At 42.4% G+C, this 14,123-nt stretch overlaps 1 protein-coding gene across 1 annotated transcript; it reads left to right on the top strand.

The window, feature by feature from the left end:
* Positions 1 to 4,445: 4,445 nt before the first annotated feature.
* On the top strand, positions 4,446 to 11,150 carry LOC118361760 (caveolae-associated protein 4a-like). Its single transcript, XM_035741957.2, has 2 exons — positions 4,446 to 5,201; positions 8,692 to 11,150. The coding sequence occupies exons 1-2, from the start codon at positions 4,845 to 4,847 to the stop codon at positions 9,247 to 9,249; spliced, it is 915 nt and encodes a 304-aa protein (XP_035597850.1). The 5' UTR covers positions 4,446 to 4,844; the 3' UTR covers positions 9,250 to 11,150.
* Positions 11,151 to 14,123: the final 2,973 nt, after the last annotated feature.

Raw genomic sequence — 14,123 nt, 5'->3', positions numbered from 1 at the left:
GCATGTGCTGACCAACTAGCGAGTGTCTTCACTGACATTTTCAAACTCTCCTGTCCGAGTCTGTAATACCAACATGTTTCATGTTTCAAGCAGACCACCATAGTGCCTGTGTCCAAGAACCCTAAGGTAACCTGCCTAAATGACTACCGACCCACAGCACTCAAGTCTGTAGCCATGAAGTGCTTTGAAAGGCTGGTAATGGCTCACATCAACACCATCATTCCAAAAACCTTAGACCCACTCCAATTTGCATAACGCACCAACAGATCCACAGATGATGCAGTCTCTATTGCACTCCACACTGCCCTTTCCCATCTGGACAGAAGGAACACCTATGTGAGAATGCTATTCATTGACTACAGCTCAGTGTTCAAAAACATAGTGCCCTCAAAGCTCATCACTAAGCTAAGAACCCTGGGACTAAACACATCCCTCTGCAACTGTATCCTGGACTTCCTGATGGGCTGGTAACAACACATCCACCACACTGATCCTCAACACAGGGGCCCCTCGGGGGTGAGTGCTTAGCCCCCTCCTGTACTCCCTGTTCACTCATGACTGCACGGCCAGGAACGACTCCAACACCATCATTACATTTGCTGATGTCACAACAGTGGTAGGTCTGATCACCGACAACAACGAGACAGCCTATAGGGAGCAGGTCAGAGACCTGGCCTTGTGGTGCCAGGACAACAACCTCTCCATCAACATGATCAAGACAAAGGAGATGATTGTGGACTACAGGAAAAAGAGGACAGAGCACACCCCCATTCTCATCAACGGGGCTGCAGTGGAGCAGGTTGAGATCTTCAAGTTCCTTGGTGTCCACATCACCAACAAACTAACATGGTTCAAGCAACCGGTGCCCCCGCACATTGACTCTGTACCGGCACCCCCCTGTATATATTGACTCTGTATTGGCACCCCCCTGTATATATTGACTCTGTATTGGCACCCCCCTGTATATAGCCTCCACATTGACTCTTTACCGGCACCCCCTGTATATAGCCTCCACATTGACTCTGCACCGGTACCCCCTGTATATAGCCTCCACATTGACTCTGCACCGGTACCCCCTGTATATAGCCTCCACATTGACTCTGTACCGGTACCCCCTGTATATAGCCTCCACATTGACTCTGTACCGGTACCCCCTGTATATAGCCTCCACATTGACTCTGTACCGGTACCCCCTGTATATAGCCTCCACATTGACTCTGTACCGGCACCCCCCTGTATATAGCCTCCCCATTGAATCTGTACATGCACCCCCAGTATATAGCCTCCACATCGACTCTGTACCGGTACCCCCTGTATATAGCCTCCACATTGACTCTGTACCGGTACCCCCTGTATATAGCCTCCACATTGACTCTGTACCGGTACCCCCTGTATATAGCCTCCACATTGACTCTGTACCGGCATCCCCCTGTATATAGCCTCCCCATTGAATCTGTACATGCACCCCCAGTATATAGCCTCCACATCGACTCTGTACCGGTACCCCCTGTATATAGCCTCCACATTGACTCTGTACCGGTACCCCCTGTATATATTGACTCTGTACCGGTACCCCCTGTATATAGCCTCCACATTGACTCTGTACCGGTACCCCCTGTATATAGCCTCCACATTGACTCTGTACCGGTACCCCTGTATATATTGACTCTGTACCGGTACCCCCTGTATATAGCCTCCACATTGACTCTGTACCGGTACCCCCTGTATATAGCCTCCACATTGACTCTGTACCGGCACCCCCTGTATACAGTCTCCACATTGACTCTGTACCGGTACCCCCTGTATATAGCCTCCACATTGACTCTGTACAGGTACCCCCTGTATATAGCCTCCACATTAACTCTGTACCGGCACCCCTGTATATAGCCTCCACATTGACTCTGTACAGGTACCCCTGTATATAGCCTCCACATTGACTCTGTACCGGTACCCCCTGTATATAGCCTCCACATTGACTCTGTACCGGTACCCCTGTATATAGCCTCCACATTGACTCTGTACCGGTACCCCTGTATATAGCCTCCACATTGACTCTGTACCGGTACCCCCTGTATATAGCCTCCACATTGACTCTGTACCGGTACCCCCTGTATATATTGACTCTGTACCGGTACCCCCTGTATATAGCCTCCACATTGACTCTGTACCGGTACCCCCTGTATATAGCCTCCACATTGACTCTGTACCGGCACCCCCTGTATACAGTCTCCACATTGACTCTGTACCGGTACCCCCTGTATATAGCCTCCACATTGACTCTGTACAGGTACCCCCTGTATATAGCCTCCACATTGACTCTGTACCGGTACCCCCTGTATATAGCCTCCACATTAACTCTGTACCGGCACCCCCTGTATATAGCCTCCACATTGACTCTGTACAGGTACCCCCTGTATATAGCCTCCACATTGACTCTGTACCGGTACCCCCTGTATATAGCCTCCACATTGACTCTGTACAGGTACCCCCTGTATATAGCCTCCACATTGACTCTGTACCGGTACCCCCTGTATATAGCCTCCACATTGACTCTGTACCGGTGCCCCCCTGTACGCCCTGTATATAGCCTCCAAATTGACTATGTACCGGTACCCCCCTGTACCCCTGTATATAGCCTCCACATTGACTCTGCACAACATGGGGATATGAGGTATAGAGATGGATGATGGTATTTGGGGATATTATATACACTGGGTTATGTGAGTGAGTGAGTAACTTTCATATGGATGAAGATTTCACATGGATGAAGTAAGCCTGCTCTCCGCTATGACGGGACATGGGCAATTATAGATATACCCAGTGTTTAATTATAGACAGCAGCTGGTGGCATCATTTTAGGAGTTGGACAGTCCCCTTCCCCCTACCCAGTCCCCATGGAGGTGCCTAGCCCCTCCCTGTATGGAAGGAACGACTTGCACAGGTTGCTAAGTTATGGGGGCCTACTCAGCCAGCCCGACCTGTCGGTATTTTGGAAAATAAATAGTGATAACGTTCACTTCTGCCCTGTCGTATCCCGATGTTGTAAATGAGAATGCTTTCTCAAACAATGTGCCTATTTAAATGAAGGTAAAATCATTCAACACATCCTTTGTTTGCTTAAACAAAGTTGCACCTGGGTTGCATGTTCCGTGTGTCACTCTCTACATTTGCCTGCAATCTGCTTGCAACTCAGTTGTATTTTATCACATGAAATAGATATCGATCCTATTTCAGGTAACTGATTGTTTGCAATATCCAATCGGTGTGCAGAGAAAAAGTTACAATCTACAGTAGGGATCCATAACTTCCAAGAATCTATTGATTTCCCAGCATTTTAGTCATTTAGCAGATGCTCTCATCCAGTAACTAACAGGAGCAATTAGGGTTAAGTGCCTTGCTCAAGGGGCACATTGACAGATTATTCACCTTGTTGGCAGAGGGATTCGAACCAGCAGTCTTTCAGTTACTGGCCAAACTCTCTTAACTGCTAAGCTACCTGCCAGCACCTTTTCTAACTTAATGTATCAATCAGTAACTGATTAGTTTACTTAATTTCCTACTGATGATTCTGACTACTGACAAGCTGAATTGAGTAAAATTCTTTGCACCAATAATAATCTTACGATGATTAACTTGAGTTATATTACCAATGCTATACTGAGATACTCAATCATGGAAGTCCCCTCGGACTGGCCTAAATATAAAGAAGGGTAGAAGAAGAGCTTAGCACCCCATCTGAGAAATTCACTTTAATGATGCAGAGACAAAATTATGTATCTGTTCTTAAACCAAATTACAAACCAAAGATACCCTTGGAATGCATTCATATAATAAAAGGCAGTACAGAAATACAAGACACATTACACAAGGGAATAAGCAATTATCGAACTCTTAGGCCTGTAATCTTGTTGGACTCATGTTTTAAGTCTGTATCCACAAGGTCACAAATGTGATGTCAAATGTGATGTCACTCCCATAGTGTGCATGAGTCCTGGGCTACGTTCCAATATAGCATACTTCTTGGAACGCATGCCCAACCCCTGATCTGATTGATCTGCTGGGGGGTAAGCATAGATCTCAGAGGGGTCTGCCGAGGGGACAGCATAGACCTCTGGATACCAATGTTAACTGGGGAAACAGTTATGTATCTTAGTGTACCTTAGCGTAAAAGGTCTATTGTATTTAACGATAGCTCCATTGAGAGGTTTTTCCAATTAAAGATATGTTCCTGATTGTGCTGTAGGCATTCGGGGCAATAGCTTGCATATTGTTGTCCAATGGTGCAACAGTAAAATTATAACTCGCTTAGAGAAGATGGAAGTAGAATGGATAGGGGGTTTCCATGATCCCAGCCACACATCTTCAAAAAATGTAGAGGAGTCACTTTACGCTCAGTATTTTTAGCTGGGGTGAACGCATGACAAGTCTGGGCCCCATGTCTCTCTCTGTCACTCTCTCACTCTGAGCCCTGCCTGACGGTGTCTGCCCTCTCGCATCTGAGCTGCCCACACCCTAGAGAGGTGGAGCCTCCATGTTCTTGTGCATTGGATCTGGGTGAGGCACCAGTTCCAGGGTGAGTCTCTTTGGCCGAGGTGTCTGCTGCCCTCCATGGCCCAATGATCCAGCAACCCAACCAAATCCTACCCAACCCCTGCTGGTCTGACAAGTCTCAGGTTGAAGCTACCTAGAGGCCTGGTTACCCTTTCTGACAAGTCTCAGGTTGAAGCTACCTAGAGGCCTGGTTACCCTTTCTGTGGTTTCTACTGACCACTAAGAAAAAATAGGATTTCTAACCTCAACCTTTTCCCTTTGGATCCGAGACACGGTGGTTAAAGACACCAACCATGGCTGATAAACTAGGTCTGGCTGTGGGGGACGATACTGCAACCATCATGGCGCTATTGGAGCGTGTGGCGGGCATCATCGACAACGTGCAGACGTGCCAGACGCGTATGGAGGAGAGGCAGCTCGAGCTGGAGAACAGTGTCAAGACCATCCAGGAGGATGTGGTGAAGCTGACGGTAAACCATGCCGCCACGAGCAGCACAGTGGACAGGCTGCTGGAGAAGACGCGCAAGGTCAGCTGCCACATCAAGGACGTCCGTGTACGGGTAGAGAATCAGAACATCCGCGTCAAGAAGGTGGAAACCACCCAGGAGGAACTGTTGGCCAAGAACAAGTTCCGGGTTGTCATCTACCAGGTAATCCCATCCAGCCAATTGCATTGTTGCAAAAAGCATGGTGTCAGAAGCAAGTGGTAGTAATCATTGTCATCTTTATCCACTAACTGGCTTCATTATCGGTTATTTGAGGATCATACTCTCAATAGTTGTAGAAGGATGTGGTCAATTGTTAAAAACTTGTGGAATTTGGTAAGATTTTGCCAACAGAAACAACAGAGAGGAGGGGTGAATGTATCTGATAAAATTGAGGGTGTTATAGTGAAATAAAAGCATGGACTATTTTAGATGGCAGAATGGTACCGGCTTAATTTTACTTTGGCCTTCAAAGCTAACAGCTGCAAGCCCACCGTTGACCAGAGTATTTCAGGGTCTAAGTTCCCTTGACAGCACGCAAGATATACTGCAGTCTACTGAAAGGTTAGATGCTGCACTCAAGAACAAGAACCTATGTGGCAAATAGCCAATGATGATACGATTTGGATGAAGCAGCCAGGGATGGGGGCGTAGTGGATTTTGGCAGCCATTTTATTTGAGATGAGGAAAGAAGAGGGGAAGGTCAAATAACATAAAGAACAACATGTTTTTTCCAAAGACAAACTAGATTCAATGGCAGCCGCATAATCACTGAAAAATATGCAGTTTGACATGCCTCACATACTAATATTGAATCAAGCACATGCTTTGAAGTCAGCATCAAATGAATTGATTCAATTCATACTCTCCCTTCTATGAAAATGGAATGTCATGCTGTAATTAAAGCTATCTAAGATGACTGGATCAATTGTCTAACATTTTAACACCACTTGGTACTAAAAGACCTTATAGAAAATGTCATGATTTATTTAATATTACTACTGGTACCTATCTGGGTTTTTTAAAATATGAAGTTACTAAAAAAAAAAAAAAATGTGAATAGTTACTTCAAAACATGTATCTAGTTTGTTGCCAATGGTTCTTGGTAGCAATAAATATGTACGTAAGCTGTTACCCTGTGGTTTTAAGTTAAATACCAGGTTATTAGGGGACTGCAAAATAAAGTGATACCATCAGGTTTCACATAATACACAAGAGGCATATAAATGATACAGTACATTAATAGTGATTATATCTCATATATTGAATGGTACCTACCTAGCTACGTAGCTATATTGGAACAGCCCTGCAACTCTGAATTAGGCACTGCAAGTACACTTCGTCAACCATAAATGGAACTGGAATACTTATAAGGATTTAGCATGATACTTTTAACCTATCATTTGTATATTTTTTAACTTATTTGTTGTATTATATTAGACATCAAGTTACCTGACTGATAAAGCTGCCCATTGAAACAGACACAGCTTCCTTAAAGCTACTTACACACTGTAAAAAGTTGCAAAAGCTATGATGTGATATGTTTAGCTTTCTACCCCCTATAGCTGAACTATATCAGCCAGTGTGAGTATGATTAATAGTCCCCAGTTCACCTTTAAACTCCCAACTTTATTAAGTGAGAACAATATATGCAGTGGACCGTTCCACTTTGAAGTAAAGTGGGGCTAGACCATGTATTTGCGTGCGAATTACAAGCGTAATTAGCTAGACTCATTTACATTTGTTTTTACAGAAAGTATTCACACCCCTTGACTTATTCCACATTTTGTTGTGTTAGAGCTTGAATTTATGGACTAAATTGAGAGAAAAAAATGATCACCGGCCTACACACAATACCCCGTCATGTCAAAATGGAATTATGTTTTTCTAAATGTTTACAAATGTATTAAAGTGAAAAGCTGAAATGTCTTGAGTCAATAACTATTCGACCCCTTCATTATGGCAAGCCTAAATAAGTTCAGGAGTAAAGATTTGCTTAACAAGTCACATAATAAGTTGCATGACCTCACTCTGTGCGCAATTTAAAAAAAATGTATTTCACCTTTATTTGGTGCAATAATAGTGTTTAACATGATTTTTGAATGACTACATCATCTCTGTACCACACACATACAATTATCTGTCAGGTCCCTCAGTCGAGCAGTGAAATTCAAACATAGATTCACAACCACAAAGACCAAAGAGGTTTTCCAATGCCACGCAAAGAAGGGCACCTTACAGCAGAAACTGAATATCCCTTTGAGTATGATCAAGTTATTAATTACAATTTGGATTATGTATCAATACACCCAGTCGCAACAAAGATACAGGCGTCCTTCTGGACAGGAAGGAAACCGCTCATGGATTTCACCATGAGGCCAATGGTGATTTTAAAACAGTTACAGAGTTTAATTGGCTGTTATAGGAGAAAACTTAAGGATGGATCAACAACATTGTAGTTACTTCACAATAGTAACCTAATAGACAGAGTGAAAAGAAGGAAGCCTGTACAGTAACAATATTCCAAAACATGCATCCTGTTTGCAAAAAGGCACTAAAGTAATACTGCTAAAAATGTGGCAAAGCAATTCACTTTTTGTTCTACAAAGTGTTGTGTTTGGGGAAATCCAATACATTTGGGTACCACTCCCCATATTTCCAAGCATTGTGGTGGCGGCATCATGTTATGGGTATGCTTGTAATTGTTAAGGACTCAGGATAAAAAAGAAACAGAATGGAGCTAAGCACAGACAAAATCCTAGAGGAAAACCTGATTCAGTCTGCTTTCTACCAGACACTGGGAGGTTAATTCACTTTTCAGGACAATAACTTAAAACACAAGGCCAAATCTACACTGGAATTGCTTACCAAGAGTGGCCGAGTTACAGTTTTGACTTTTAAATCTGCTTAAAAATGTATGGCAAGACTTGAAAATGGTGGTCTAGCAATAATCAACAACATATATTGACTCAGGGGTGTGAATTCTTATGTAAATTAGGTATTTCTGTATTTAATTTTCAACTTTACAAAAGTCCTTCTGTAGGACTTTCCAAAAACACATTTCTAAAAACATGTTTTCACTTTGTCAGTGTGGAGATTGTGTGTGGATGGGTGAGAGAAAAAAAATATTGAATCCATTTTGAATTCAGGCTGTAACCCAACAAAATGTGGAATAAGTCAAGGGGTATGAATACTTTCTGAGGGAACTGTAGCTGCTCAATCATAAAATAGAATGATTTATGATTCTTGGCAATGTCTTCATAATGACTGCTCTTATTTCAAACATGAAACATTAACCAATTAACTAATGTCTTAACTGGGTTATGGGAACCGCGTCATTAAGCGAAAACAATTGGTCTCTCCTTCTCAGGATTGTCAAGGCGTGAGATACTTTATTTAACCTGATTTAGATCATACAAATAAGACACAAACAGAAATATTATGGCTGCCATTCTCCTCCAAACATCTATCCAGACTTTTATTTTAGGTCTTACAGCTCAATACTATTGCAATGCTTCTGTCAGTGCTCAGACATTATTCAGACCTGATAAAATGCTATCACTTGATATTACAGATGTGTTCTAGCAGGCAGAATCCCTTTGATTCTTTTGAGTTAGTTTTATGACACTTGATCTGGTTTCTGTTCTCATTACAGGGGGACAGTGAGGTGTCAGCTGTGGCAGCCGGAAAGGAACCCAAAGAACCCAAGGATCCCAAGGAACCCAAACCGTCTGTGGCCGAAGTGGAACCAGACCACTTTGAGCTCCCCCCTGAGTCTGATGATGAGTACATGGTGGTGGAGGAAGCCTCGTCCACGGCCGCTAAGATGAAGAAATCAGGCCTAACCCGCATGGAGAGCTTCAAGTCCACCTTCTCCCGCTTGAACATGACAAAGACGAAAGAGAACATGAGCAGCAAGGTTGGCCAGATGGGTGAGCGCATCGTATCAACCGAGCGTCGGCAGAAGATCCGCCAGTCTGGGGAGAGGCTCAAGCAGTCCGGCTCGCGGCTCAAGGAATCCATTGCCAGCCATGTCCCAGCCAAACTGAAGAAGGAGAGGACTGTGGCGGAGGGCCAGGAGGGGGCTGTGGGGGTCACCGAGGACGCCACACCCGTCCCGCCACCCAAGGGCCACAAATCCAACAGCCCTGCGCTCGCTGAGGATGGCGTAGAGGAGGAGGTGCCGATGCATGATATTAAACAGCTCTCCTAAACCAGCGTTCAATCAAATGAAAACAACAACGTGGGTTTTTCTTTGAATCTTGTTTTCTTTTTCAAGGATTGTCCTGTGACCGATAGTCCCATAAACAGGCCAGTTAGGGTTTCAACACAATGAGTTTATATAATCCACACAACATTTTGAAATCATCTTTATTTTGGAAATTCAATGATTTATATAGATATACTTCTATCTTTTTTGTCATTTTTTTTCTTACATTTAACACAAGAAAAACAAATCAACTGACAAGAATTACAGCAAATTTGTGCGATTGGACATTTTCTACAGACTTCTAAATCAACATAATATAATTCAGAAGACATTCAATTGTCTTTCATTTGCATGTTGAAAGGCTGAATATGGGATGTTAAGGCTAAATTATTGAAGTGATGGAAGTTGAAATGGAGTTCTGGTATGTTTTGATTAAGGTTAATGTTTCATACACAAAACATTAAATTGACTGGAAAGTTTATTTGTGCAAAGGTAAGTGAAGAATGATGAGCATTTGGTCTCAATTATGTAAACTCATGCCAGCCGAACCAGAATTGAGTGATAAATATAATTTCTTGTGCAATTTTTTGCAGATGAAAACTCCATCAGCTGGTGTCTGAGGAGTAAAGCATATATAGAACGCATATATAATTGAATGGACAAATTGTTGAGTGAAGAAACTAATGTGTATTATGTCAAATATCTATGGAAACATTTTTATAAAAAAATAAATATATATTAGTTATACAAATGGCCAAATGGACATAAGCAGATTCATAAATATATGCATCTGCTCCATATCTAGTGTAGTTTAATATACAAAGCCATTACTAGGACATTTTATTGAGAGTTGTTTGCTTCAACAGAGTGAGTAATTCTGCATGTTTATAGATACTATTTTATTTTAAGTTTAAGTTGAGAGTAATTCTCTAGAGTGAATGTCACTGAATATGTAATATATATGAAGCCTCTCTGCTGCTAAGGAGAGGTAACACATTGTGCATGTTATCGTCTTATTCAACTGTCTAATAATCTTATTAATTGTAGATTTAGTTTATCTATTAATGAACACAGTTCTTTACTCCTGTTGCAAAAGGTCTAAAATAGGTGCAATACCAGACGAACTGTTTTGCTATAGCGCAACATATCTCAAGATAGTTGGCATTTTTTACATGAAGTCAAAAGCTTTTGTAAGTTCCCATAAATCTGTTGAAACAGCTTGACAACCACACTTTGTTTAATGCAAAGTGTCATAAAGTATAGAACTGTAAAACAAAAACATAAAGAAATGGCATCCTTGTTTGCTATGATATGCTTTATTACAAAATTATTTTAAAAAAATGGGCCCTGCTTTATTTGAAGTGCATCTTATGAAGGCTTCATTAGAACTGCATAAATGGGTCACACATAATCTATAACCGTATTTCATGCTCTATAAAAGATTAATAAACGTGAACAAATAAGTTTATGGTTGTTACACAGTTATACCACATTATGAATCATTATAGAACATGATGATTTGTGAAGCATCTATATAGTGCTTATGAATCCTGTATGAAGGCTTTATGAAGCCTTCATAAAATGCACTTCAAATAAAGAGGGACCAAAAAAGGTTAGAACGTTGTTACTATGATGCTTTTAAATAAATGCTTTTTGAGAGCATCAAGTGTCATAGAGGGGTTGATTTATGTGGATAAGGGTGTTAGGATGAGGTGTTAATGACAGGTTGACTATCAAACAAAAATATTTTCTAAAGCACTTGAGCAGATACAACATCAGGATGTGATGATGAGTTACTCAAAAACAGTCATTTCTATAAGACCGTTGCATTGTTTCCATCTTCCGGTATTCTTTGAAAATATGTTCAATAAAAATGCAAATGATTGTAAATTGGCTGCACAAAATGATATTGTTATTGATTAATCAATTAATTTGTATATCAATAGAATATAATTCTGACAAATCACTTGGAATGAGATAAACACACACATTGTCATTATCGTATTCAGTATGTGGTTGAGACCCACACACACACACACACACACACACACACACACACACACACACACACACACACACACACACACACGCACGCACGCACGCACGCACGCACGCACGCACGCACGCACGCACACGCACACACACACACACACACACACACACACACACACACACACACACACACACACACACACCATCCATAACTTGTGCAAACTAAAATAGCTACCACTTGAAGTGAAATTCCCACTCATTTCCAGTCACAGAGCAGAGCCACTCCCCTCAGCATCCAGTGGTCAGGGGAAGATCAGGTCTGTATGTCTAGGTTTCTTATACATGGGACAGGGATACAGGCTCATCCCTTGCTGACCCTGGCATAGTCAGCCAAGATGCTGATAACATAGACATTGACCACAGGGAAGGGCGTGAAGAGGCAGATAGCATGAAGATTATATCTGTAAGTATATGACATTATTATTTGACCCAGGCCTGGTACATCACCTCTTTTTAATTCAGATAATTTCAGTATACGTTTTATAAAACAAAAATGTGTATAAGCATTTCTATTGAAAGATGAGATGTTTCTTGTAACCTTTCAAAGGCGACTCGTGAGTTGACTTTTTTCCTGTCCCACCCTCCCCTGTCCAAGAAGAGTCAGTAGATGAAGACTCCACCCATTTCGTCTGGTGGCTGCGCCATGACATCCTTCCTCATCCTCCAGGCGACATCGTTTTGCAGGAAGACAGTGTTCAGGGCCCAGCCTTTGGCCAGGTTCATCCTTGTGGTCTCATGCCTCATGGCAGTCAGAAAGCCCTATGACAAACCCTCATGGTCTCATGCCTCATGGCAGTCAGAAAGCCCTATGACAAACCCTCATGGTCTCATGCCTCATGGCAGTCAGAAAGCCCTATGGCAAACCCTCATGGTCTCATGCCTCGTGGCAGTCAGAAAGCCCTATGACAAACCCTCGTGGTCTCATGCCTCATGGCAGTCAGAAAGCCCTATAGCAAACCCTCATGGTCTCATGCCTCGTGGCAGTCAGAAAGCCCTATGGCAAACCCTCATGGTCTCATGCCTCATGGCAGTCAGAAAGCCCTATGACAAACCCTCGTGGTCTCCTGCCTCGGGGCAGTCAGAAAACCCTATGACAAACACTTGTGGTCTCCTGCCTCATGGCAGTCAGAAAACCCTATTTCTTCATATATATCCCAAAAAATGATGCTGATTCATGATTTCAACTGACGGAGAAAAGCTGCCTGCCTGTCTGTCTCATCCTGTCTGTCTCATCCTGTCTGTCTCATCCTGTCTGTCTCATCCTGTCTGTCTCATCCCAACTCCCGATATGTTTATTACTAAGGGACATCTGAAGATCAAATTTGAATATTGAAACAATGTTACAGATGTCGAAGAGACAGACATCAAGGTTTATACAAATCTCTGCTGTTGAAAACTAAATGTTAGTCTATAAGAAATGTGAGATAATACCTTGATGGTTTTTATAGTGGAGATCAAGTTTATAAATTCCCTGGATGGGCTGACGAGACAGTCAGATGGAACAGAGTAAATAGCCATTGTAACGTCACAGATTTAGACGGTGGTAACTTGTGAAATAGACACTGGCTGGAATACAGTTTTAACCAATCAGCATTCAGTATTAGACCCACCCGTTGTATAAATGTTTATACTCCATCTGTGGATTGAAGAAGCCAGTGAGCCAGGACCAGTGGGGCTGTCCAGTGAGCCAGAACTGGTGGAACCGTCCAGTGGAGATCCAGGTATGGAACTGCTGGTTCCTCTCTAGTAGCTTGATGAACCAGAAGCCCACATTGCCAAGTCCCATCTGATATTTTGACATAGTTTGTAGATGTGGGCATCATACATGCTGTCCAGGGCATCCCTCAAATCCTCAGACATGATAATGATTTCTAATGGTACTCAGTTAAGTTTTTTTTCTCCTGAATCCTATTGAAACGCGACTCAAAGGATTCAGTTGGTAAAACATGATGACTAGAGGAAAATATTGTCTAATGTTAGGTACACTGTACAGTGTGAAAAGTAGTTTTTCACCAGTCCCTCCTGCAGCAAAGCACCCCCACAACATGATGCTGCCACCCCTGTGCTTCACAGTTGGGATGGTATTCTTCGGCTTGCAAGCTTCCCCCTTTTTCCTCCAAACATAACGATGGTCATTATGGCCAAGCAGTTCTATTTTTGTTTCATCAGACCAGAGGACATTTCTCCAAAAAGTACAATCTTTGTCCCCATGTGTAGTGACAAACCGTAGTCTGGCTTTTTTTATGGTGGTTTTGGAGCTGTGGCTTCTTCCTTGTTGAGCGGCCTTTTATGTCAAGATAGGACTCCTTTTATTGTGGATATAGATACTTTTGTACATGTTTCCTCCAGCATCTTCACACGGTCCTTTGCTTTTCACACCAAAGTATGTTCATCTCTAGGAGACAGAGCACGACTCCTTCGGTATGACGGCTGCGTGGTCCCATGTTGTTTATACTTGCCTACTATTGTTTGTACCGATGAACGTGGTACCTTCAGGTGTTTGGAAATTGCTCCCAAGGATGAACCAGATTTGTGGAGGTCTACAATGATTTTTCTGCGGTCTTGGTTGATTTCTTTTGATTTTCCCATGATGTCAAGCAAAGAGGCACTGAGTTTGAAGGTAGGCCTTGAAGTACATCCACAGACACACCTCCAATTGACTCAGAAGCTTCTAAAGCCATGACATAATTTTCTGGAATTTTCCAAACTGTTCAAAGGCACAGTCAACTTAGTGTATGTAAGTGTCTGACCCACTGAAATTGTGATACTGTGAATTATAAGTGAAATAATCTGTCTGTAAACAATTGTTGGAAAAATGACTTGTG

The sequence above is a fragment of the Oncorhynchus keta genome, chromosome 28, assembly GCF_023373465.1.
Source record: "Oncorhynchus keta strain PuntledgeMale-10-30-2019 chromosome 28, Oket_V2, whole genome shotgun sequence".
Lineage (NCBI taxonomy): Eukaryota > Metazoa > Chordata > Actinopteri > Salmoniformes > Salmonidae > Oncorhynchus > Oncorhynchus keta.
Note: the sequence above shows the minus strand (reverse complement) of the source record. Positions and strands in the feature narration are given on the sequence as shown.

Coding starts and splice junctions, on each gene's coding strand:
- LOC118361760 (XM_035741957.2), top strand. CDS start 4,845: ATGGCTGATAAACTAGGTCTGGCTGTGGGGGACGATACTGCAACCATC. Junction 5,202..8,691: donor TCCGGGTTGTCATCTACCAG/GTAATCCCATCC, acceptor TTCTCATTACAG/GGGGACAGTGAGGTGTCAGC.